The sequence below is a fragment of the Saccopteryx leptura genome, chromosome 3 (genome assembly GCF_036850995.1).
Source record: "Saccopteryx leptura isolate mSacLep1 chromosome 3, mSacLep1_pri_phased_curated, whole genome shotgun sequence".
Classification (NCBI taxonomy): domain Eukaryota; kingdom Metazoa; phylum Chordata; class Mammalia; order Chiroptera; family Emballonuridae; genus Saccopteryx; species Saccopteryx leptura.
Genome location: NC_089505.1, coordinates 182,574,567 through 182,601,912, shown reverse-complemented (window position 1 = coordinate 182,601,912; position 27,346 = coordinate 182,574,567). Strand labels below are relative to the sequence as shown.

The 27,346-nt window shown below is 47.1% G+C and overlaps 1 protein-coding gene and 1 non-coding gene across 8 annotated transcripts in view; both read right to left on the bottom strand.

Annotated features, from left to right (window-relative positions):
• Nucleotides 1-27,346, bottom strand: part of RREB1 (ras responsive element binding protein 1) — a 144,902-nt gene that overhangs the window by 17,455 nt on the left and 100,101 nt on the right. For all 7 annotated transcript variants that reach the window (XM_066376982.1, XM_066376975.1, XM_066376981.1 and 4 more), the window contains 4 exons: nucleotides 23,746-23,890; nucleotides 23,079-23,215; nucleotides 4,181-4,370; nucleotides 321-3,240 (listed from right to left, as the gene is read on the bottom strand). In XM_066376982.1, coding sequence (XP_066233079.1) covers nucleotides 321-3,240; nucleotides 4,181-4,370; nucleotides 23,079-23,215; nucleotides 23,746-23,890 — 3,392 coding nt within the window. The remainder of the gene's footprint in view (nucleotides 1-320; nucleotides 3,241-4,180; nucleotides 4,371-23,078; nucleotides 23,216-23,745; nucleotides 23,891-27,346) is intronic.
• LOC136401553 (small nucleolar RNA SNORA5) lies at nucleotides 12,641-12,775 on the bottom strand. Its single transcript, XR_010750580.1, has one exon. It is a non-coding gene; the product is annotated as a small nucleolar RNA SNORA5 (small nucleolar RNA).

Sequence of the window (27,346 nt, the reverse complement as noted above, 5' to 3'; positions counted from 1 at the left end):
TTGTCTGGCAATTTCGTACCATGTAACTCTTTATTAGGGTTTAGGTGCTACTTTATCAATATCTGGGTTATCCAAATAGTATCTAAAGGTCGAGGATCTTGCCCAATTTATCCTTAGTTCAATGATATAAATCCTGTATGAATATTCAGTAAGTTCTACTTAAGAGGAGAGTTGCATGGTCATTAACTTGATACAAAGTTCCATTTCTCCTACCACCTCCTCTGGCTGCCCTCCTCAGGAGGGGCAGGACAGATGGCCGTGAGTGAGGATGGGTCTAGGACCCGGAGAAGCAGTGCCCACAGCCTGGTGGGCCCTCTTACCGGTGTGTGTGAGCATGTGCCTCTGCAGGGAGCTGGCCCAGGGGAAGACACGGGGGCAGTGGGGACAGTTGATCTTCTGCAGGCAGTTGGAGTAGGCATTCCGCTTCGCCCTCAGCAGCTTGTCTTCCGGGGGGCTGCCCTGTTCTTCGTCACTGGGCCCATTGTGGTCAGCGGGGGTGCCGGCTACCTCATCCTGAGCATCGTCCTCTGCTGTCTGCAGAAATGGACTGAACTTGTTGGCGTCTGTGGTGGCCAGCATCTTCTCGATGCTGGCGAACTCCCCGCTGGAGTCCAGGTCCACCGCACCACTGCCGGCGCGGGCTCGGCTCCTCAGCCCCTTTTTCCGGCCCCTCTTCTTCGACAAGCCAGATGGCCCCTGCTCGGTAGGTGAGGCTGCCTCTGGACTGCTGGCAGCAGGGGGTGGGTCGCTGGATTCCTTTGGGCTGGTGGTCTCGGTGGGGGCAGTGGCTGCTTTGGGGACGGTGCCTCCCAAGCTGTCGGAAGCTGTGGTGTTGTTATTGCTGGTACTTAGAGACCCCTGGGCAGCCACCTTGGATTTCAGTAATGTGGGGGCTGAGGACACAGATGAGATGATCTGGGCGATGGAGGCCAGCGGGGGCAGCTCCTCTGTCAATGGCGGCTTTGGCAAGAGCAAGGGCGGCTTGGGGCGTAGTGGCCGCAGCAAGGCTGGGCTGCTGATGAGGGTGGAGTTGCCCAAGAGAGGGGAGCTGTTGACGAGAGCTGGTGAGTAAATGGGGACAGTGACCTGCATGGAGCCCTGCAAGGGCTGAGTGTGGGCGTCCAGAGTGCTAGCTGCTGAGGCTGCTGCTGAAAGGGCCAAGGGTTTTTCCACAGTCCCACTGGGCCCCAAGGGCACTGGCAGAGTAGAGCAAGGCAGTGGACAGGGAGAGGGCTGCTCCTTGCTCCCCTCTTCCTGCTCAGGCTTCTTGGCTTCACTGGGAGCAGTTGAATCCTTGTCTCTTCTCTTGAAGTTTTTAGGGATGGATAGGTCAATGGGCTCCATGGAGCAGTCATAGGGGGCCGAGGAAGAGGGGCTCAGGAGCAAGGCTGCGTTTTCCTGCTTCACGTGCACCAGGGCCAGGCCCTTCTGGGAGAAGTCCAGGGGCTCGTTGAAGTCTACTGAGAAGTTGCTGACGGGCTCCAACTTGACCGAGATGTGGGGCGGCGGTGGCTGGGAGGGGCCCCCATGAAGATAGCCGTTCTGGGACTCCAGGAAGGTGGCAAGGGGTTTGCGCTCGTCAAAGGCCCCGCCGCCCTCCTCCATCCTCCCAGAGGCTTCAGCCACGGGGGTCTCTCTGGGGCCCAGGCCGTCGGCCGCCAGGACGTAGCTCTCGATGTCCTGCTCTGGCACGTGCAGGTGCTGCTTCAGGATATGGTGGACGCAGTTGCGCTTGGCCGAGAAGGTGGCGCTGCACTCCTTGCACTCAAAGGGCTTATGGCCCTTGGGGCAGCCGCCCAGGCCCCGCCCACAGTGCGCGCGCATGTGGACGCGCAGGGCGCGGTAGTGCTTCAGGTCCTCCCCACAGAGCCGGCAGACCGTGTCTGGGGAGCAGAAGGCGTCCACCATCTCGGCCGCGCTGCTGGTCACATACTCGATGTTCTTCTCGATGTCCTTGCGGGTGGCCTTGAGGTGCTTCTTGCGCAGGTGCCGCTCGCAGTTGGCCTTGACTGTGAAGGGATAGTGGCAGATCTTGCAGATGTAGGGCCGCTCGCCGCTGTGCGTGCGCAGGTGGCGGATGAGCGCAGCCTTGTCCGCGGCGATGTAGTCACAGATGTTGCACTGGTAGGGAGAGATGCCCAGGTGCGAGCGCACGTGGGCGCGCAACACCCCGGAGAAGGCGAACACCTGGTTGCAGAAGCGGCAGGGGTAGAGCACCTTGCGCATGGCTGGTGACTTCTTGCTGCCTGGGCCCGTCATGATGGCTTTGAGGTCGCCCTCCGTTATCTCCTGCTTGATCTTGGCCTCCACGCTCAGGGGCAGCAGGGCCTCGATGATGCTGTCCTGCTCCAGCTGCGTCTTCATCTCGGTCTGGCTGGGCAGCTCGGTCCGCGGCTGCTGCAGGAAGAGCTGCATGGCCGCGTGCGGCTGGGCCCCAGACTTGGACTGCAGCAGGTGGGCACTAGAGGCCATCTCCACGGAACCTTTGAGGAGCTTCAGGGGCGGCGGGGGAAGGCTGGGACTGGTGCAACCCGGCGAGGCCTGCTGCGCATTGATGAGAGGGGGAGGTGTTGAGGCGGCCACCACCGTCCGTGGTGTGACCAGTGGCTTTGGCTTCAGAGGGGGCATGTGTTTGAAAACTGCCTGCAGAGGAGTGACCGGGGCCTTGGAGAGAGGTGGAAGACTGATTTGAGGGGGCGCCGAGGCCGCCATCTTCAGGATCTGCTGGATGTCAGCCAGCTCGATGGCTGCCTCCCCGGAGATGGGCTTGACCACAATGCTGCTGTCTGGCTGGATGACGAAACCTTTCTGGAACGGCTGCAGGGACAGGTGCTTCACGTTGTCCTTGGTCGCCGGGAGGACAGTGAGAGAAGCGCCCAAGGAAGAAGCTTCGAAAGGAGACAGCCTCAGCATGCTGGAGCAGCCAGGGTCCTGAGGTAGCTGACACCTGAGTGTCTGGAGCTGTATGGCCTGGTTGTCATCTGGCAGGGGCTCCTCGGCCGGGGCAGGCCTGACGTCTTTGGTGTGCTGCAAGCCGAGTGAGGCCAGGAAGACCTTCTGGTCCAGGGCTTCGCCAGGCAAGGTCTTGGCTTGCAGCCTTTCCCGTCCCTGGTCTGCTGCAATGTGGGTCTGCTTGTGGAGGGCGAGTGAAGAGAGCATGGGGAATGCCTTGTCACAGACGTCACAGATGAAGCGGTGCTGCTCGCTGATGCACCTCCGCAGGTTTGTCTCACACCAGGCCTGCAGAGCAAGGCAGTCAAGGGGAACATTTCAAACTCATTGCTAAAGTGAGACACAGAAAGGATCTATACCCAGCTTTCTCCATGATGTGTAAGGACCTGACCTTCCCCTGCTCACTAGCTCCCGGACTGAATTAGGAAAACCATAAGCATCTTAGGAATCATATTTTCTTGATGAATGATATCAACCCCAAGGGTATTTTAGCAGAGAAACAATAAAGTGTAGTTAAGAGACAATGCCACAACGGCAGGATTTTCTTTTTTAAAAACAAGTGCCTTGCAAAGCTGACTGATGGGGGACTACTACTTCTGTGATATTAGGAGAGAAGGAATGCCATCTGGGGCTATATAAGTGTACACAGACGGTGCCTGTATACGGGCACATGCATATGGGATTGAGCTTGAGGCTTACGCAATGGAAGGGTTTCACTGTTGATATCTTCTATGTCAATTTTTTTGGAAAATATTTTCAAAGTAGTTTTAAGCAGGTTCTTTATAAGAAGATAACAAATATAGATCAGATTAATGACCCAAAACACTTAAAAATAAAGACTTTAATGCTGAAAATATTTATCTGTAAGGTGAATTAAAGCTGCAATGTAATTAAAGAAATATTTAAAGAAATATAGATTCAATTCCGACAGGCAGGGCTGGGGTGGGGGTGGTAAACAGGTAAACAACTCATATCTTTAAATCCGAATGCCCAAAGAATCGGTACAGGTGCTGGTGAGCCAGACTCAGATGCAAGAAAAATTCAAAACAAAATAAAAGGCCACCTACATCTCTCAACCCAATAAGCCAAAGAAGACTAAAAGGGCCAAATTGAGTTTCAAGAGAAAAGGTGTTGTTAAAAAAAACACAAAACCCAGTGGACCTCATTTTAAGCAGAAGGCATGGAGGCAACGGCTGCCGATTCCACTCACTGGATCAGACCAGCTTACCTGAGAGATCCGAGCAAACTTCCTGCAGGAGAAGTCAGTGAAGCCTAAGTCATGGAAGCCAGCAGGGATGGAAGGGTTGTTCTGGATGAAAGGCCTTCCCATCGCGTCTCTGGGAAGCTGCTTGTGGACCAGTGCATTGTGGCGCAGCAGTCCTCGGTGTGTTCGAAAGGTGACACAGCAAATGTCACACCTGGGGAGAAGAAAGGGACAAAATACAAGGAGGCAGCCAAGTCAGCATTTCCACCTGTCCCTTAGACTTACTACATTTTTTGTGGCTTCATTTATATGTAAATAAAAGTAAAATGATACAACAAATCATTATAATAAATGAAAATAGAAAAGATAATGACATTAAGAAGCAGTTTGCTCATGGTTAGCAACGAAATTCTTTCTTAAAAAATATATAAATAAATAAATTATAGCCTGACCAGATGGTGGCACAGTGGATAGAGTGTTGAACTGAGATGCAGAGGATCCAGGTTTGAAACCCCAAGGTCTCTGGCTTAGTGCGGGCTCATCAGCTTGAGCATGGGGTCTCTGTCCTGAGTTTGGGATTCTAGATGTGACCCTGTGGTCCCTGACTTGAGCCCAAAGGTCACTTGCTTGAAGCTCAAGGTCGCTGGCTTGAGCAAGGGGTCACTCGGTCTGCTGAAGCCCTCTAGTCAAGGCACATATGAGAAATCAATCAATGAATAGCTAAGGAGCTGCAATGAAGAACTGATGCTTCTCTCCCTCCCTGTCTATCTGTCCCTATCTGTCCTTCTGTGTGTGTCTGTCTGTCTGACACACACACACACAAAATTATATCCTGACAACTTCTGGATAGCTAAGCTTTGCAGACAGCACAGGTGTGATGCTGTTCGCAGGCCTGCTTGTTCTTACCTGCATTATGTCACACAGAGTGATCATTTCAAAGGTTTTCTCCCTCCCTCTGCTCAATGAATTCTAATCATAAAACCTGTTTTAATTTTAAAGTTAAAAAGCATAAGTTTACACAGTATCTTGAGCAATCACATCAGCATCACTGGTATCTGATCAAGGTAAAATGATACTCAAATTTTTCAACTGAGCACAGCATGTAACAGTAATTATGTATTCAATTCTGGTATAATTATTACCATCATTATCTGGAAAATAGCAACAGCGCCCACCTATTAAGCCCACGCTAAACGCAGACCCCCTATGCGGCAGTGTACATGATCCTGGCACATCTTACAGATGAAAACGCTAAGGCTGAGGTCAGAGCTTGTAAGAAGCAAAGACAATATGTGAGGCCTGTTCACGCTCCCACCATCACCTTCAGTGAGGCTGGCTCCCTTTCCTAGAAATGCCCCTACAAATGCTTTAGTCCCTGTAAAGAGAGGACCCCTGTAAAGAGAGGACCTCCTCCTTCCCTGTAAATGTCCTGGGCTACACAGATGCATCAGAAATACCGTTTTTTTGTTTTTTGTTTTTTTCATTTTTCTGAAGCTGGAAACAAGGAGAGACAGTCAGACAGACTCCCGCATGCGCCCGACCGGGATCCACCCGGCATGCCCACCAGGGGCGACGCTCTGCCCACCAGGGGGCGATGCTCTGCCCATCCTGGGCGTCGCCATGTTGCGACCAGAGCCACTCTAGCGCCTGAGGCAGAGGTCACAGAGCCATCCCCAGCGCCCGGGCCATCTTTGCTCCAATGGAGCCTTGGCTGAGGGAGGGGAAGAGAGAGACAGAGAGGAAAGTGCGGCAGAGGGGTGGAGAAGCAAATGGGCGCTTCTCCTGTGTGCCCTAGCCGGGAATCGAACCCGGGTCCTCCGCACGCTAGGCCGATGCTCTACCGCTGAGCCAACCGGCCAGGACCAGAAATACCGTTTTTAAGTTCTTTCACCGCTTTTCATACCAGTGTTGTCATCTAGGTCTTCACTGAGAACCACCATTCTGAAAACTATACAATCATTAGGAATTTATCAACCCTAGATCAGCAATTTTTCAACCTTTTTCATCTCATGGCACACATAAACTACTAAATTTCTGTGGCACACCAAAAAATACATATATTTTTGCAGATCTGACAAAAAATAGGTGTAATTTTGATTCATTCATACTGGATGGCTACGGCTATTGTGTTGGCTACTATCATTTTTTTTTCATTTGACAATCTAAGGGAAAAGGGGTGAGTGCTGTTTTAAACATTCTGTGGCGCACTAGTTGAAAACTGTTGCCCTAGACCCCAGTGGTAGTCAACCTGGTCCCTACCACCCACTAGTGGGCGTTCCAGCTTTCATGGTGGGCGGAGGTGGAGTAACCAAACTATAAATAAAAAGATAGATTTAACTATAGTAAGTTGTTTTATAAAGATTTATTCTGCCAAACTTAATGAAAATCCGACATAAAGTACTTGGTAAGTAATTATTATTACATGGTTTAACTTGCTGTAACTCTGCTTTATACATTTTATAAAGTAAAGTTACTTTCCTACTTTATAAATCACCATTACTGTGGAACCGGTAGGCGGTTAGAAAATTTTACTACTAACAGAGATACAAAAGTGGGAGGTAGGTATAAAAAGGTTGACTACCCCTGCCCTAGACCATCACACTGACCAGACAGACAGCAAATGATATGAGAGTATTACTGTTAAGTTTTTAGATCAGTGATTTTCAACAGGTGTGCCGCAAAAATGTTTAAAACATGCAATACTTGACTATTTAGTCAGGGGCGCTCACCTATTTTCCCTCAGACTGCCAAATAATAATAATAATAATAATAATAATAATAAAATGATAGTAGCCAATATAATAGCTGTCTAGTGTGAATGAATCAAATTATAACTTTTTTTAAATCAGATCAGCAAAATATATGTATTTTTGGGCGTGTCACAGGATTTTAGTAATTAGTTTATGTGTGCCATGAGATGAAAAAGGTTAAAAATTGCTGTTTAAAATGATCATGTTTTGGCTTTGTACATCTTTTTAAAGTTCTTTTCCTTTACAGACAATGAAACTTTATAAATAAAATGTGTTACCTGGGACTGGTTTTGAAATTATCTGGGGTGGGGAAGAGATAAACACAACTGCCTGTGGGTCGGTAATTCCTAAAACTGAGTGATGAGTGTATAGGGGTCATTAGACTTGTTTCCCTCTCTACTTCTGCATGTGTTTGAAATGTTCCTTAATATCTCAAAAAAAAAAAAAAAAACTTACTACAAATGACTAATGAGTGGGCTTTTTCAACAATGTCCAAACCACTATTTGCAGCATCTGTGTGTGTGTGTGGGACGCAATATATAAAAACTCTAGAAGAGAAGCTCCTATACTAAGTCTCACGGTGGCAGTGGTAATGTTAAGGAGCCCATTTCTCCAGCACACACATCCAGACCATCAGAGGGTCTGGGGCCATGAGGGAGGTGCCCGCCCAAGGCTCAGCAAGGCCCTGTAGCTTGGGATTTACAGTCTGGCGGAGTGAACCACCCAGGATGGGCTGGGTGGTCAAGCCTATGGCCCCATTTGATTTGGTAGTTCATTAACTACAGATAGTTCACCTTTTCCCTCCCCCCTTTCCACCCTGCCTCTGTCCTGTCTTGGGCATGACCAGGTAAGGTCTGGGAACTGTGGGGGATGGACACTGGGCTGCACCTTCCCTGGCAGGTGAGACTAAGATAAGACTGGGACAGGCTGTACCTGGTGGGCCCTACCACATCTTCCATTTGAAGTCTACACTAATTCACACTTCCCGAATTCATAATTAGCACTGCCTACATACATTTTGTGTAGAACATCTGCAGTATTTTAAATTAATTTTTAGCAGTGCCAGGTACTGTCCTGGATGCTGGGATACTGCAATAAATATCTAAACACATTTCATTCTAACAGACAGGTGAGACTAACAGCATTAGCAAGACGGTGTCATCCTTCAATCATACCTGAAAGTCAAGATCTTTTCCTAAGCTCATCCTTCCCCTGAGAAGACAGCAAGGCTTACTTTACCTTGCAGAGAAGGGCTCATTAATCAAAGTCAGACAAAGGAGAAAAAGAACTCATAGAAAAGAACTCATGTACACCTTAAATACCTAACCTATACTGTTAAATAACCTGTGAACCCTCAGGACTAAGAAGGGATCCTGGTGGCTAACTGGACAAAAAAACCCAAAAAAACAAAAACAGAAACAAAAAACCAGAGCCATTTCTGCACAAGGCCCTTTTACATAAACTGCACTTTGCAGAGAAGCCCCTTGTTTACCTGCCTGCCTCCTCCTCCTGAACTGGGTGTCTGCTATTTGAGCCAGCCCTTATAAGGGTTTCCTGGAATCGTATTTCAGCCAATAGGATTGAGGCTCCCCCCCCCCCCCCCCCCCCCGTTCAACTAAAGCTGCAGAGCTACGACCAATCAGAGTAGCTCTATTCTGACCAATCAGAGACAGGAGTGGGGATTTGTCCATATAAACCAGCTGCCCTCTGGCTTGGGGAGAGCACTTGCTACTGAATACAATGTTCCCTGGCTGGAGCTAAAGCACTCAAGACTGTGGGTAGACCAGCACAAGGCAGGACAGAGCAGAGCAGAGCAGATCATCATGGGTCAAGCTGCCTAGCTGAGGAGCGGCCTGGACTCAGGGCCACCTAGCCCAGAGGCAGCCTCACAGTGAGCAATTCCAAGCTGTGGTGTTTTCATAGCCTTGTTATATCACCACTGAGCTGTTTGCACTAAATAAGGTTTTCTTCTTTACTGTACCCCACATTGGGGATTCCTGTTTTGGCATCTGAATTGGCACCAGGGACCACAGGTTGACAAAACACATTCAGTTGATGCTAATTATTTGTGGATTCTTTATTTGTGGTTTCTCCTATTCATTAAAATTTATTTGTAAACCCCAAATTAGTACTCATAGTACTTTCTTGGTCATTCATGGATGTGCACAGTGCTGTGAAAAATTTGAGTTGCCCTAGGCACACATTCCCAGCTGAGGTCAAATAAGGAGACACTCTGCCTTCTTGTTTCAGCTCTCACGCTAAAAACAAGTAACTTTTCTGCAGTCTATTTAGTGCCACAGTCCATTTATAGTGCTTTTTGTTGGTGACTCTGCTGTTTAAAATGGCCCCTAAATGTACTGCTGAAGTGCTGTCTAGTGTTCCTAAGTAAGGCTGTGATGTGTCTCATGGAGAAAATACCTGTTTATTTATTTATTTTATTTTTCATTTTTCCGAAGCTGGAAACGGGGAGGCAGTCAGACAGACTCCCGCATGCGCCCGACCGGGATCCACCCGGCATGCCCACCAGGGGGCAATGTTCTGCCCCTCTGGGGCATCGCTCTGTTGCATCCAGAGCCACTCTAGTGCCTGAGGCAGAGGCCACAGAGCCATGCCCAGCGCCCGGGCCATCTTTGCTCCAATGGAGCCTTGGCTGTGGGAGGGGAAGAGAGAGACAGAGAGGAAGGAGAGAGGGAAGGGTAGAGAAGCAGATGGGCACTTCTCCTGTGTGCCCTGGCCGGGAATCGAACCCGGGACTCCTGCACGCCAGGCCGACGCTCTACCACTGAGCCAACCGGCCAGGGCCAGAAAATACCTGTTTAGATAAGCTTTATTCAGGCATGAGATGTAGTGAGTGCTCTTGGCTATGAGTTCAACACTAATTATTCACTAGTATATTTATTAAATGAGTGTCTTTAAATAAAAACACAGTTATGTATTGATCAGTTGATGAAATGTTGTGACCCTTTTTCCTCTAGGAACAATGGTTCAGTATTCATTAATTGTGTGTTCCATGGTGCCTTTATAAAAACAACTACAGAGAATAACAAGAACTGATTGCACACCCCGTCACCAATCAATCATGTGTGAGTTGAATTCCACCAAGTGAAGTTCCATGTTGCACTCACTGCGTGAATGGTGCTCATGACATCTTTGATTTCCAGTTTAGATTCTTTATGGAAGAGCAAGACCTACATTTTTGCAAAACAAACTATAAACAAAAATACTTTATTTTTATGATTATCTCAACTGTTTATAGGTGTCTTGCCCACCCTAAACATGACAGCAATGAAAAAAAAAAGTCCAAGAACTTCTAAAACTCAAGACCGGGAAAGCAAACAATCCAATTAAAAAATGGGCAAAAGAACTGAATAGACACTTTTCCAAAGAGGACATACAGATGGCCAACAGGCATATGAAAAAATGTTCGTCATTAATCAACAGAGAAATGCAAATTAAAACCACAATGAGATATCACCTCACACCTGTCAGAATAGCGCTCATTAACAAATCAACACACAGTAAGTGCTGGCGAGGATGTGGAGAAAAGGGAACTCTCCTGAACTGCTGGTGGGAATGCAGACTTATGCGGCCACTGTGGAAAACAATATGGAGTTTCCTCAAAAAATTAAAAATGGGACTGCCTTTTAACCCAGCTAATCCCACTTTTAGGAATATATGCTAAGAATACTAAATCACTGGTTCAAAGGAAGATATGCATTCCTATACTGCAGCATAGTTTACAGTAGCCAAGATCTAAAAACAGCCCAAGTGTCCATCAGTGGAAGAGTGGATTAAAAAGCTATGCTACATATACATAATGGAATACTATGCAGCTGTGAAAAAGGAAACCTTACCTTTTGTGATGGCATGGATGAACCTGAAGATTATTATGCTAAGTGAAATAAGCCAGGAAGAGAAAGACAAATATATGATCTCACTTATATGTGGAATCTAATGAATAGAGCCAGGAATGGAATGGAATAGAGCCAGAGGTAGGGTCACAGGGAACAGAGGGACAGCTGTCAGAGGGAAAGGGGATGAGGGGATGGGATCAGAGAAGGTGAAGGGATTAGTGAAATTATATATACATAACACATAGATATAGATAATACGACAGCAAATCCCAAAAAGAAAGGGGGAGGGAATTAGGGGGAGGGGGGGTAAAGGGGTCGGTAATGGAGGACAAGGGGGTGGGGGGTAAGGGAGTTATATTGAGTGGGACACTTGAATCCATGTTAACACAATAAATTAAAATTAATAAAAAATTATTTTAAAAGTCCAATGTGAACAATAAATAAGTCTGCCCAACTTTGACTATTTTTTTAAAGAACAGTATTTTACTGGCCTATACAAAACTTAATAAAATTAGGCCCTGGCCAGCAGGCTCAGTGGATAGAGTGTTGGTACAGTGTGTGGCAATCCCAGCTTAGATCTCTGGTCAGGGCACACATGAGAAATGACCATTTGCTTCTCTTCCCTCCCTGCTTCTATCTCTTCTCTTCTATTGGTCCAAGCATCGGCCCCGGGCACTGAGGATAGGTGGATAGGTCAGTTGATTCGAGCATCAGTCCCAGATAGGGGTTGCCAGGTGGATCCTGGTCTGGGAGCATAACCTCCTCTTACTTAAAAATTTTATATATACATATATATATATACACACACACACATATATGTATATATAAAAAATAGAATAAGATAAAATAAAGTTAGCCCTGGCTGGGTAGCTTGGTTGGTTGGAGTGTGGTCCTGATATACCAAGGTTGAGGGTTCGATCCCCAGTCAGGGCACATATAAGAATCAACCATTGGCCTGACCTGTGGTGGCACAGTGGATAAAGCGTCGACCTGGAAATGCTGAGGTCGCTGGTTCGAAACCTTGGGCTTGCCTGGTCAAGGCACATATGGGAGTTGATGCTTCCAGTTCCTCCCCCCCTTCTCTCTCTCTGTCTCTCCTCTCTCTCTCTGTCTCTCCCTCCCCTCTCTAAAATGAAAAAAAAAAAAAAGACTCAACCAATGAATACATAAATAAGTGAAATAACAATTGATTACTCTCTCTTTCATCCTTCCTCTCTCTCTAAAAATCAATAAATTAAAAAAATTTTTAATAAATAAAACTTAATGAAATTATAGCAAATGGTTATAAGTATTACTGAAACAAACAGGTTGGGAAGAAATACTGGCTTGTGGTAGCATTCGAGTCAACTGCCAAAGGTGAGCGGTGGGCCTGAGAGGGGCTGCGAGCTCTGCGGACTGAACACCTCCTCATGATTAATACATTTCAAAGCATGTATTCCATATCTATTTGTTGTTTAACTAAGAAATATATGTGTGCATTATGTATGATATGTATTTATATACACATATTTTTGAACATAGATCTGCTCCTGTATGTACCCTGACTGGGGATCGAACCGGCAACTTCTGTGCTTCGGAACGAAGCTCTAACCAACTGAGCCATCCAGTCAGGGCTTATCTACACATATATGTGCATGAATATATAATATGCCAGACACATTATAAAATATAAGAACAGAAAATTTTAAAAGGTGAGATAAAGTCCTAGGTTTTGAACACCCTCCACTTTTAAGACTATTTTGCATTAGTGCCTACCCTACTGCCATGAATATTCAGTTTGAAGGCAACTTAAGTAGGTTTTATTAAAAAGACAAACACCTGTCTTAATAAGGCAATCAGAATTTGCTGCACTTCTATAGTAGCAACAATTTTTTTTTTTTCCATGTCCACAGCTAAACTTATCCCCAGGTCCCAGGGCAGGAACCCAGAGCCGATGAGCGGTGGAGCTTGCTGTAGCAGCCATCTGGGCCAGCCCCTGCTATGGGGGGAGAGGGGCTGAATTTGACTTGGCTGTGGAGCAACAAATTTTTAATAAGATTTTTAATTACATGTCTCCCTCCTCCTCTATTATCTTATTCAGTTTATAATCCCTCCCATTTCTGGCTTCTAGGACAGAGGTTCACACATAGTAGGTAGTCAATGAACATATGGCAGAATAAACTAGTGCCAACCACAGCTCTGTGTACTTTGTGGAGGGCAGACATGGAGCTGTGAGGGGATGGGCCCAGGGGCTAGAGGCACATTGGGTGGGGAGGTTCAGATTGTGTGACCTTGCGGAATTTATTTCATCTACATTTTAGTTGACTATTCTGTAAAATTTCCCAAACATACCTGAGGTACCCTCAAAATCTTGTTAAACTAGAATTCAAGTAAGGAGAGGATAGGCCTAGGAGTCTATATGTGAACAAGCACACCAAGTGATTCAGTTAGGCGAGTTTGAAAAACAAAGAATAGTGAGAATTATGTTATAGGATCTTAAATCTATAAACACCTTAAGCTACAATCCTGTGAGAGATCTCTCCTCTTCCTTCTCTAAGCCTTTGTTCTCTTTTTCATTTGTAATATGGGGATCTTGAGAGCTACTGTGAATAACAGATAACAAAATACTTGGAAACTGCAAGGTGACAGTACAAACTTAACCATCATTTTATATTGCTAGCAACAACAACAAAAACCAGGAACAGCTTCTTTCCTACCAATCAGAGCAAACTGAAAATGCAGGAAAAATGGAATTTCAATTTCAAAAGCCTGTGTTCTTTCTTTTCACTCTCAAGAACTTCATAATTGTCTCTACTACTTCTGTTTAACCTTGAGACTCCGGGGGGAAACGTGTGTTTCCCTGGTCAGCCCACTGTCCTAATTACAATACCTGCCTCCTCAGCACCCACAACACCTCCCGGCCACAGCTGGGGAGAGAAGCCCACACACAACTCAGAGCCTTCCAAAAACATTGAAACAAGGTTCTGGAACTACAACTTCACACCTCTGTTTTCATGGGATTTCAACCAAGGGGTTCCCATTTCACTTCTGAAAAGATATAGAATGTCATCTCACAAACAAGCTGTTCAAAAGTGGCAGATTAAAAAAAACGGGCTTTGAAACAGAAGCAGCTTGCAAGGCTGGTTGGAAGGAAGAAAGAACACCCACAGGAAACATTGCCTCTCCTCACACTCAGCACCTGCTGACAGACCTTAAATAAAACCAGCACAGAAACCCACCGCCCAGGACCCTTGGATCTGCCTTTGTCAGCCAGAGACACCAATTCCACCAGCCCTCCAAAGGCCCCAGGAAGAATGCCCTCCAGCTTTGTTTCTAACCAGCTCTTCAAGGACAATGAAGGTCACTGCACATCTGTAAGTGATGAAGCTGCACGCAGAGCTGGCACAGGCATGGTTCCTGGGGTGTTGGCTACCCTCACTTGGTTCTGTCAGTCTGCACTAAGTCCATAGCCATTGGTTAGGTGGTCTCCACAACTCTCCCTGGTCCCCTAACTGGGGGGATATCTCACAACTCTGCCAGGATTCGTGAACAGCGCAACTGCAAAATGTCGATGGAGTAGGACCACACTTGAGTCATAGGAGAGGGGGTGTTGTAGGAAGGTTTCATTTTGCAAGTGATTTTGACGAGGGAACTTTTACAAACCTAAGAGGCTGTTTTCTGATTTCCTGGCAACAGAGATGGCCTGAAGTAAGAAACTGAGGGTAACTTTTCCAAAATGGAAACTAACTTCTCTTTCAGTAGGACAAATGCATGTGGGAGAAATTGCATCAAGTTGTAGACTTTAAACAAGCTAAAAGAGCTCCATCAACTCTTCTACAAACAAAACTTGCTTCCCTTTTAAATTGTAAATGGAAAACAGGTTTCTTTAAAACAAACAAAAATTCATCACTGGAAAAACTGCAAAAGGACAACCTAAGTAAAGGTGAAATTCTGTATGAAACACAGAATGTGGGCATTCAGACCGTCCTTAACTTACAGAAAGGTGATCACCTGTATGCGAGCATGGGAACACCAATTCATTCTGCTCGCAGAAACAGTGTTTCTGTACAGCTGGCAGTTCACAAGGGCCTATTTCACCTACAGACACCACTTGAACTCCAGCAAATGTTAGCAACACTTCTATAAGAGAGGATGAAAACAATTTAAAATCCTGGAGTAGATTTTAGCTCCCCCAACCCCCAACATGTGACACCCCAGCCTTGGCCCTGCCTGTCACAGGGCTGCTCCTATGACTGGGACCGGGGATCTAGCAGTACTGTCAGGGGTGGGAGGAAAGGAGGAACTCCAGTTTCTGGGGCAGGCAGAGTTGAGCTCTCTTGAACAGCCGAGGGGAAAGCAGCTGCCTGCAACTTATCTCCTCTCTCCCTTAGCTCCGTTTGTACCTTCACTGAAGGGCCGTGGGTAGGTGAAGCACACACAAGAGAAGGCTGAGGTGGGGGTCCCAGGGTAGGGAAGCGCCCTGGGGAAGCATGCAGTGGTAGGGATGAGCCAGCTTCCACTGTGGCCCCCAGTATGGCGGGACTGGGGGCTGCCAGCGCTGGAAGTTGGAGGGAGGCACCATGATCACGGAGAGTCTTCAACATATCCTTGAGCCCTTCTTGTCCCTTTCTCTTTCGAAAATCAAACGAAACAAGCAACAGGCTTTGACCTTGACATTGGTCGGGCAAGAAAGAGCACTTTGTTAACATGTAAAGGATTCTGCAAGAACGGGGAACGGCCCTGGTCCTGAAGCCACTGAGAGACCGAATCCAGCCGCTGGTGCTCCACTTCTGCCTCTGGCTGCCACAGCTGGCAAGGTGAGGGCCGGAGCAAGCCGGTGCTGACAGCCCAAGGAAATACTCCCCTCTGTTAGCCCACAGCTTGTCCTTCCAATTCTCAAAGGACTTTACTGCAAAGAAATGATGTTAGTGCTCATAGCCAGACTTACGACTAGTCTTAAAAAAAAAAAAAAAGTTAAAAATTTACATTCATTGAAATGAGAACCAATGTACCACAGCTCGCCTAAATGAGGCAGGGCACCATTATGTTTGTTCTTTTTCTTCTCTTTTTTCCCTAAGAAAACTGTGCAATTCTGGGCTGGGGTAGAAATGCAGTGACAGGTGTGCTGTTATGGTGTGGTGCGGGCAGTCTGTGTGAGGGGTGAGGGAACCGGAAGCCCTAAATAGAGCCAGCAGTTCTGACGGCTCCCAGTTAGAACTCACATGGATTTATCAGGAATAACTGCCACCAGTCAAGGTAGCAGGACTGATAACAACAGCTTCTAAACAATCTGCCCCAAGTACTCAAACAGGCCAGGAGCATGTATAAACATCAAAGATTAAGTGTCAGGCCTGAGGGCAAATTTATCAGCAATGGGATTTACAGAAATGAAAAATAAGGGAATCAAAAATCTTTTTCTTCCCTTTTTTAAATAAACCTTGTGGCCAAACAGTTTTGGGGCTAGCTCCTCCCAGTGAGTGCTACAATGACATTTTATTTATTTAATTCCCCAAAAAAGATGAAAACCCTGAAGTCAACAAAAAGCTTCCCAGCAGTCCAAAGCAAGACGCCTGGGCACCTGACTTTTATATCACTCTATCAGGTACACCATCAAGGAAGAATATAAAAAATTTTCCCTATGCTAAACGTATTTTCAAAAGAATACTTTGGCAAATTTCAAACATCAGGAAACACATTTCCTTAGATTCTCAGGTTTCCCCAACAATCTAAGAAAAATGATGTGCAGTTCTATTATTTAAAGGTATCACGGTGTCAAGTCCCTTCAAGTTTTTTTTAATTTCTTTTTTTCTTTTTCTTTTTTTATTTTTTTGAAGCTGGAAACGGGGAGAGACAGTCAGACAGACTCCCGCATGCACCGGACCGGGATCCACCCGGCACGCCCACCAGGGGCGATGCTCTGCCCACCAGGGGGCGATGCTCTGCCCCTCCGGGGCGTCGCTCTGCCTCGACCAGAGCCACTCCAGCGCCTGGGGCAGAGGCCAAGGAGCCATCCCCAGCGCCCGGGCCATCTTTGCTCCAATGGAGCCTTGGCTGCGGGAGGGGAAGAGAGAGACAGAGAGGAAGGAGAGGGGGAGGGGTGGAGAAGCAGATGGGCGCTTCTCCTATGTGCCCTGGCTGGGAATCGAACCCGGGTCCCCCGCACGTCACGCCAGGCCGACGCTCTACCACTGAGCCAACCGGCCAGGGCCCCTTCAAGTTTTTAAATATCTGGTTTTCAACAGGTGGATTACAAAATTTGGTTGTTAGGAATCAAACCAAATTTAAATAACCACTCAGTTTTCCCAATCTTTACAAAAGCAAAGCTTGATAAAAAGCAGCTCTTTATAACAATAAAGACTAAAGAACAACCTACTTTTATGTTCTCTGTCAAGTAAATAGTTCCCAGGAGAAGACTCCTCAATATCATTGCAATGGAGCACCTGAAGAGTGGCACAAAACCATAATTGTAAATGCTGCAAGGTTTAAAATATTAAAAAGGACACATTCTAAATAATGGTATCGGAAGTGAAATGTTCACTCAGCATCTGTTATAATCCGAGGACTGTGGACCTCCCCTTTCCCCTCACAATAATCCTGAAATCCATTTCGCAAATGGGGAAACTGAGTTGCAATTAGCCCAAGGCCACAGAGCTGCGAGGCAACTAGGATGAGTCAGTGGTTAAGTCCTCCCTGCTATCCTGCTATACATCTGTTCAGATGAAAGTCAACTGCAGATGCCAAGCTCTTTCCACGACCCACACCACATTCCTGATGCCTGGACACCGGACAGTCTCAGAACCAACACTTCGAGCAGCCAGGAGGCCCAGCCTGTTATCAGAACCTGTAAAACACCTTGCTAAGAGAGCTGCTGTTCACCCTGGCCAATTCCCCCAGACACTGGATTTCTTGCTCATTACAGTGTTTTAATCAAGAGACCGACATTCCTTTTTTAAAGGGATTTCATGCTTTGCTTTTCCTGCTCTGTCTTCAGAGGCAAGAAGGGCTAAGTGCTAACAACCTCTCCTCAGACATTCCTCTCCCCTTGAGCCCACCCTCCCCTTCAGTCCTGTCTCAGCTGAGAACTGACATCCAACAGCTGCACTAATCTCTCTCACAGTTGCCGGGAGCAACAGTGCCAGCCCTGTGACAGGGCCCAGGGCCCAGGGCCCAGGCCAGCAGTGGGTGGCAGCCTGCTCTCACCACTCACGGAATCCGCGGGCTGCTCACGGTGTCCCTGAGCCCTACTCAGCCAAACCAGTGTGCTGTGATGTCCAGGCAGATCCAGGGCTGGGGTGAGCCTGGAAGCTGGTGGCTGTCCCCATCTGGCAAAGGCTGAGTAACAGAGAGGATCCTTGGGCAGGGTGGAGAGGGGGCAGTTGTAACAAAGGTATGTCCAGCTTCTGGGCTGGCTGAGAAGGAGGGAAGAAAAGGGAAGTATCCTCCCCGACACCCTCAGCCACCTCGTTGTTTTAAATCAGTGTCCACCTGGACAAGCCTCAGACCCAAGACTCAAATATAAGCTACTGACAAATATTGTCATACCCTTTCCCTATTTTTAGAATGGCATTTAACAAGTGTGGGATCAACGCCATATGCATCAGTCTGAGGGTCTTCCTTAGGTGTATGTGTGTGTGGGTTGAATGCTCTCTGGACAACCTGAGACTCCCAAAGAATGAAGGTTCTGGCACCTGTCTGCACAGCTAGCCCATCCTCCACATCTGCAGCAGTATTTACCCTCCCTGCACAGCCATGCCTGCCAGAGCCCTTTGGGTTCCCCATACTAATCCTGACAGATTTAAGGGCACTGCCTTCAAATCTGGCATTACCTCACAGACGGTCAAGATCCCTAATTCAGTCAAATGGAGGAGACCTCCCCCAGGGGAGGTGCAGGGACTGCCGCCACGAGGAATGTCAGACGCCGAGGGAAGCTTCACCACCGTGGGATCAGGCTCCCTCTGTTTGAACACCAGGCACTGTGACCACACCCCACCCCTGGGTCTGATTCTAACACTGCTATTTTTTTTCTCAAGTCTGACACAAAATAAGCACTCAATCATTTGCTGAAATGACTTAAAAAACCATCACCTGATCTCCTTCGATCAAGAAACCATGTAAAACTACACAATAACATTTGTTAAATTTTGTCCCCTGCTGCAGCTGCACTGCCATGGTGACCACCCAGCTGTCACCATCTGGGCCCAACAAGACCAGGGACCTCTAAAGGGAAGCTGCTGCCTTGGAACCCTCCCCACCACAGGTGGGACCTGTTCCGGACCCGCACCTGCGAGGTGGGCTGCAGAACACTTGAAACAGGCCCGTTCAAACTGAGACAAGCTGTGCTCACACCACAGCCCCACAGTGAGTGCATAAGAAGTAAAACATGTCACTGACCATTTTTATATTGAACCTATGTTGACATATTTCGGACATACTGGTATAATCAACAAAGCATGAACAATTTCATGTTTCTTTTTATTTTTTAAAATGTGGCTACTAGAAAATTTAAAATGACACATGGGGCTCTCATCCTACTGTGCTGGCCAGCACTGACCTGTACTTCCCTTCCAGCAAACTCTATTTACAGTAGTGTACAGTCTGTTACTCTGTGCTGTTCTGACAACCAAGCAGGACACTCAACCTGCTGAGACATCCTCACACAGGGATGTCCTTTTGGCATCCACCTGCTCACTGAATACTCTCATCCATCACCTCTGATTCCAAATGCCACGTCTCAATAAACCCTGCACTTCTCCTTGTCAGAGGAACCAGACAGAGGGGCTAATACACTGCCTGTCGTCAGGGCCTGGGCAATGACTGACAAGAGCCAGCATTGCTGAGTGGCTCCGTGTCTTCCTGTTGTTCTACGCAGACACTTCGTTAATTTGAAACACAGCGGAACAGGGGACAACAGCCTCAGCGTTTATACCGAGTTTAGATTTCCAACACTTTTTATTAAGGAACAATGGGCATCTTGCCAGTTTTGGGGGCTGGGGGTAAGGGCAGGAGAGAAGAGAAGCCAACAGCTGTTTTGAATTATAAACTTTCTGTCTAAACTGGTAGCATCTATCCCGCGGTGGCTCTGCTGCACTTGGGGTTTGCAAATGGAGTTGGTGCCTATTTTAGCTCTGGGTTAACAAGCAGTTTCTCCCACCAGCTACTGTCACAGTTCACTGCCTGGCTGGGCCCTGCTGGCTCCCGCCTGCTCCCATAGTCTCCTCTGATAGCAGGCTATTATGTGGAAAGGCAGAGCAGTGAAGAGGAAAAGGAAATTAAACTATGTTCTATAATCAACACCTTTTGGTTTCCAGACACAACTGCCACCCCATCTAGCAACAGCCACTAGACGGGGTAGCCCAGTCATCCCCAACAATGGGAGCAAGGCGACCCCTTCTTATGGCCACTGCCAGGCTCTGTGGGCACAGCACCCAGGGGCTCCAATGGGATGGAGGGCTGCCAGGAAGGGCGGCACCCCTGCCAGGCTACAAAACTTCAATAAAAAAAAAAAAAGTATGCGCATTACTACCAAGTAGGCAAGGAAAATAGGCAGGACTGGAGGTTCAACATCATAGCCCACTGGTGGCCCCAGCAGCCTTGGAGTCACAGCGAGTGAATTACCCACCAAACCACGCAGAACAGAATCAGCAACGTCCAGTGTGATCCCCGTCTCTGGTCTCTTGGAGCAGTAAGCCAAGCCTGTCCCGGTAGAAGCTGCTTCCAGAGGCTCAACTGCAGGAACACCCACACCCTCGTGTAGACTGGCATTTGAGAAGGGGACACCTGATCACTCTCCACCACTGCTCACACTGTGCTGTGCAGGCTCCAGCCACCCAGAAATCTCTATGGAGAGTCAAGTTATTTTCCCTGTAGGTGAGAAAGATCTTGAAGGGGGTGGGCGGGTAGTTTTTCATGATATCTGAGCATAGCATAAAGCATGATGTGAAATAAAACACAGGAAGGAACTCAGAGCCTTTGCAGTGACGGGAGTCAGGGGTCCTATGGGCTATTCTTGCCTCCGCACGACTCGTCACATGAGGCTCATCTGGTAACTTCGCCTGTTTGCTCAGGTCCTCACTCTAGAACACAGTTCAGTTTTCATCACCCACCACAAGCCCACATCCTGGCGATGCTGTGCATGTTAATGAAACTATGAAGTCAAGTTTCTGAATCTCTCAGAACTACAGAGACTAAAAGAAAGGGCCCAATGCTTTGTCTCGGTGGACAAAGGACAACTATTAAGAGACAGGTTTCAGCCTGACCGGTGGTGGCGCCGCGGCTAGTGTCAATCTGGGATGCTGAGATCCCAGATTTGAAATCTTGACGTCACCAACTTGAGCACAGGTCCCTGACTTGAGCGTGTGATCATCAACATGACCCCATGGTTGCTGGCTTGAGCCCAAAGGTCACTGACTTAAAGCCCAAGGTCTCTGTGTTGAGCAAGGGGGTCAGTGGCTCGGCTTGAGTACCCTGGTAAAGGCACCTATGAGAAGCAATCAATGAACCACTAAAGCAGCAGTTCTCAACCTGTGGGTCGCGACCCCGGCAGGGGTCAAACGACCAAAACACAGGGGTCGCCTAAAGCAATGAGAATACATAATGCATATCAGGTATTTACATTCTGAATCACAACTGTAGCAAAATTACAGTTATGAAGTAGCCACCAAAATTATTTTTTGGTTTGGGGTCACCGCAACATGAGGAACTGTATTGCGGGGTCACGGCATTAGAAAGGTTGAGAACCACTGTACTAAAGCTACGGGCCTGACCTGTGGTGGCGCAGTGGATAAAGCGTCCACCTGGAACACTGAGGACGCCAGTTTGAAACCCCGGGCTGCCTGGTCAAATCACATATGGGAGTTGATGCTTTCTGCTCCTCCCCCTTCCCTCTCTTCTTATCTCTCTAAAAATGAATAAATAAAATCTTAAAAAATAAATGTTTGATTAAAAAAAGTTATGTAACTACGAGTTGCAACTTCTTATCTCTCTCCTCCCACCCCAAAAAAGAGAGAGAGGGGGAGAGAGAGAGAAGTTTTAGAATCACAGAATTTGAGGTCTGAAAGGGAACACAGGGATCATCTGGTCCAGCTCTCCTTCCAGGTGCCGACGCAGTTGCTCGAGTTCCTCTGTGAGCAGAAACAGGACCGGGATCGAGGAGTCCTGACAAACAGCCTGCGCCCCTCCCACGCAGCAGGCAGCTTACTACGAGGGGCGACTTACATAAAAACATTTCACAGCACTCCAACTGCTCAGCAGCTCCAACTCTTCACAAACCCTTTCCCCTTAATGGAAAACTGTCAAGTGAATGTGGTTAGGATAATGCTGTCTGTCACAGCTTTGGGTTATACCGCACAGTTAGATTTTCCCCTAACACACAAGTCTTCAGCTTGCTCAGACCTTTCCACTTCTATGTCACAACCAAACACGCGTCTTCAGGAAGGAAATCTGGTCCACGTCTTGGTTATCACATGCCCAGATATCCAGATTTCTACACTCCCATGTACATGCCTGCCTCTGCCCTGGGTGACACTGGCAGACATGTGACTTTCTAGCCTCACCCTGCACCACAGACTCCCTGATGGGGCCGCTTTCTTGTCAATGCTCAATAACTACGGCAGCTGTGGCAATGGTGTATGAAAAGGTGCCAGGCCTGTCTGCTCACCAATAACACAGGGCTTTCTGCCTGACGAAGATCTTCTTAGAGAAGTAGGAAATAAAGCTGAGTCCTCAGCCCCCTAAATCCCAAATTCTGCTGGAAAGTCATATTACCATCATGCTTTCTGCACAGGAAGGTTGGAGATCAGAAACACTCAAGCCAGCGGAGACCTACAATTGAGGCTGGCCCAGTGGAACAAATCACCTATCACTGTCTTTCTGTGACAGGATTCTCTTTAGATGGAGCGTCTTGCACCGAGTAGAACTTGTGTTCTGTGCTCCCAGTCCTGATATGCCCTTCCTGTCCTTACCACACACTCTGGCACAGCTAACAACCATTAGGGTTGCACCACCTTCTGGGAAGAGAGCATGTCTGCTGCCCGATACCCAGTGAGAGGAGATTCCCCTTGCAAGCAGCTCACAGTGACTGCTCCTTGGGCTTCACCAGGAGCGAAGGAAGCAGGATGAACTTCAGTGAACACATCCTGTGGCTATAGCCACCGTCTTTCTCACACCTTTCAGCCTGAATTCATACACTATTCTTAATGGCCTTACTAATGTCCTCATATCCAAGTAAATCATTTCATCCCAGTATGTAGTAATGAGAAAAAAAGGGTTTGTCATCTGGCAGGGCAACAGGAAGTGGAGGAGAGCGTTGCAGAATGCAGGCATATCCACCCTTTTTCCTACCTTAGTGGGTTATCAGAGTGGGTCTCCATGTGGGTCTCCAGTCCATACTTGCAAGCAAACTCCCTGAAGCATACTGGGCAGTGAAACACTTCATCAGCCTTCTTCTCCAAGACACCTGACTGCCCGTCTTCTACCATCTTAGGGGAAAGGAAAAAGGGAATTCACGAGGGAGGCTTCCCACATGGGTTTACTTTCAGAAAGAAGCCAATACTCAATTCAAAGGTTACCTGAAAGGAAAAGGATGTCACTTTCCTAGGTACTTAAGATACTACTGGCTGGCTCTTTCTTCATGCAATGATCACTCACTAAGTATACCATCTATCCACCCACGCACCCTCAACCCACTCATCCACTCAACAAATATCTACAGAGCACCAATGAAAGAGTGAGGATAAGAGTCCCTAACACAAATAAAGCTCCTAGTTTAGCTAGGGAAAAAGCAGAGGAGAAATGGAACAAACTCTTCATTTTATCAGGGGCTCAAGAAGGGGGCTGGAAGCATGCAAGTGCTCTTTTCTGTAGACACCTTACAAACCAGTGCAGAAAGACACAGGTCAGAGGGAAAGCGTGGTGTCTGTCAGGTCCCCAGCCTGCAAAAGTAAAGACTAGGGGTGTTTCTACCATGAGTCCTGTGGTCAGGCACATGTGGGCTGGGAGCAGAAAGGACCTTTTTTGCAGGTGCTAGGTCTTCTTTTTCCAACTCAGCATCGTGACTCAGTTTCCTTTTGGAGGACAGTCGCCTACGCTTCAGTGGGGATGGAGGGGCTGCGGCTGCAGCACTGCCAGGGTCCTTCTCATGGATCTTCATGTGTCTGGAGAGAACACATACACACAATGTGATTTAGCAAAAAACTGAGTGACTGAGCAAAAATCTTTAAAATGTTTCGTATTAAAACTTTTTTTATATTTTATATTTAGGTGTTGGTAAATTTTCTTAAGACACGAAGTATACTTTATACAGTGATTTCTCTCTTTTTTAAAAGCTTTACTTTTCCGTGAACCTTCATTTTAAATCTCCTACAATTGCTATCCAAAAAAATGTTGCTTAATACCCTGCTATCTGTTGGGAGACAAACATTCATGACCTTCACTGCACTAGTGAGACAAAAACAAACTATGTGATGACCTGCGACTCTTATTCAGGTAAAATGTACTATTTTAGGACACATAATTCTATAGAATAAACAATTTCCAGATACCACTAGCACATAAACCAAGTAATCACTCTGTATTTGCCCCGAGAGACCATCCCTCCACATCTCTTCTGCCTTCTGAAGGATGTTCGGGGTCAAATCTGAGAAGTGCTGACAGAGAAAATATCTCAGGTGCTTATTGAGACTTGAAAGCCTTTCCATGTTGTTCAAGGTATTGTATGAATTAACAGCTCATTAGTGGGGACAATAAAACTAGTAAGTTACATGTTGCAACCCTGACATCTATGAGACTAGGAATATACATATAAGAAAGTATTATGTTTATATACTGTATATGTATATACATATTGTAATAGTTTTATGGGTTCCAAAAAGTTTTATGGATACCTGATTTAAAATGACCTAACTTTACCAAGTTCTAAAACAAACATTCGAAGACCAAGGTCCCAAGACCAATAGAGTAAGAAAAAACGGCATTACAAAAAGATAGTCAGTCTCAATTTCCTTGCTTTGTGACATAAAAGGTTTAGTTTTCCTAATGACAATCATCACTGCCATCATCCTCTATGATGATTGGGGTTAAACTGTGCCAGATGTCAGAATGTAGCACAGCTTTTTATAAATAACTCTTTCACAGGATTACTGTACCAGAGAAGCTCTTAGGAATGGGAAAAACAGCCAAATTTTCATAAAGTATTCTGTCTCATGTGTAAAAAGAAGTTCAGCTCACTTCCTGCGATGGACGAAAAGGTGCAGTAACAGCGCAGGCTCTCAGGACAGAGCAAAGAGTGCCCTCCCTCATATACCTGCCCCAGGACACCTGTGAGCCCTCTTTTCTGAGCATGGGGAGGTTCAGATGCTGACTGCTATTGTCTGGGATCTATAGACACACTCTAGAAGATGAACGGATCCCCACATTGGCCTTTGCCCAAAGAGCACCAGCCCAGCCACACTGGGGCAGGTGACAGGTGGCCAAACCTTTGAGGAAATAGGCCTCAGGGGAGGAGGCTCAGGCCAAACCTCTGTCCTCTCAAAGGGAACCAATATGGAGCAGAAGTCCCAGCCAGAGAGAACGGAGAGGAACTCCAACTATGTGCCCACAGCCACACAACTCCTTGCTTAGATTATTAGGAAAGGGTGCTTTATTATTAGTTCTGGGCCACCTAATGCCTTGGGATAATGAATGAAAACAAACTGCCTTATTTTTTCTAAGTACCTGCTCTACTCTAAGGATTTAAGGAGACCATGACTTAGTATAAGTGTTTGGAGGGGAAAAAAGAAAGGCTGGCAAGTTTCTTCCGACATTATCATATTGGCACACTCCAGCTTTAGAAATGTAAAAAAAAATTTTTTTCATGGCATCTAAGATTTGATGAAGTATGACTATACTAAGGGATGCAAATTAGTACCAAACCAACCTTTTCAATAAAAAGCTCAAAATTAATTAAAAAAAAAAAGAATACTGCCCTGGCCAGTTGGCTCAGTGGTAGAGCATTAGCACGGCATGTGAATGTCCCAGGTTTGATTTCTGATCAGGGACACAGGAGAAGTACCCCTCTGGTTCTCCATTCCTTTCCCTCTCACTTCTCTCTCTCTCTCTCCCTCTCTCTCTCTCTCTCTCCCTCCCTCCCTCTCTCTCTCTCTCTCTCTCTCTCTCTCTCTCTCTCTCCTCCTCCTCCTCCTCCTCCTCACCTCCGGTAGCCATGGCTTAACTGGAATGAATTGGCCCCAGGTGATGAGGATGGCTCCATGGCCTCCACCTCAGGTGCCAAGAAGAGCTTGGTTGCTGAGCAACAGAGCAACACCCCAGATGGGCAGAGCATCACCCCCTAGTGGGCTTCCCGGGTGGTCCCGGGTCAGGGCATATGCAGGAGTCTGTCTCTGCCTCCCCTCCTCTCACTAAAAAAACCCCACCAAAACCCCTTTTCAACAGTCGACTGCAGATGAACACGAGGCTACTGTAACCTGAGAGAATATCAGAAATCAGATTGACAACCGTCAGCAGTACACTAGCTCATGTCAAGCTGCAGCTTTTCTATCCTATGATACTATTTATAAAATGATGCTTTACCATCTAGGTCTTGGGATTTCTGACAAGTTGTTTTCACAGAGAGAAGAAGAGGATGGACTTGAGTGAGCACTTGCTGAGGATCTGGGGGGGACTTTACACAAATTGTTTCTATTCTGCACAAGAGGCTGCTGAGGTGTGGGAAGGCTGACACACTCAGGGACTCTCAGTGAGGATGGACGGACCTTGCTGGTGTGCTGACTCCAAAGTCCATGTTTTTCCTCCAAATTGCCTCCAAAGGCCAAGCCTTTGGATCTGTGTTCTGGATCATAGGTTGCAATCTTAGCACTCAAACCTGGACCTGAACACTTCGTTTCCGAGTAACTATGGCCCAAGTCCTAGCAATTGATAGCAAACACTAACAAAATTTCAACAGTAAGTGAAGGGTCAAAGGCCAGGCAGTATGTTCCCACCTCCAGTCCTGCCTCTGTCTTATCCTGAAAAACTGGGACTGCCCTTGAACTGCATTCCTGTCTGAGACAGGGACAACAGACCAGATCAATGCAGTCCTGAGGGGCTGGTGGCAAGTATGAAGTTGTTGAACACATCAACCCACTCCAGTTTTCTGACTGAGCCCAGCTGAAGTCCCAGGTTTGAAGTTCTAGTGATACTCCATTCTAGGGTTAAATCTCTGGTTGCTGGCCAAGATACAGTGTTCCTAATCTGTCCTTTCAGCTTCATGGTAACCAACAGCTGCAGACTCATTTAAGAACTTAATTCAGTTGATAGCTAAGCTGCCTGGGTTGGGAGCTCCAACCATTTCTGGAGTTGGTTGTGATCTGTGGTTAGCAATACTCCCCACCTCAATTCCTACACTTCTTCCCAGGCCTCTGATAGCAGGAGTGGCAATGCTATCCGTCTGTTTCTCCCTGAACCCTCCCAGGAAGGGGGCCAAGTCACCATGAGCCTTTCCCTCAGAACACAGCCAAAACAGGGAGAAGGGCTGATGGGGAAGAGATAATTCTATTTCTCTTCTTTAGAAGGCTTGGGGCTATTTTTCTCTCAAGTTTTACTTCCAGGGCTAATTCACCTAATTCTATGTGCCC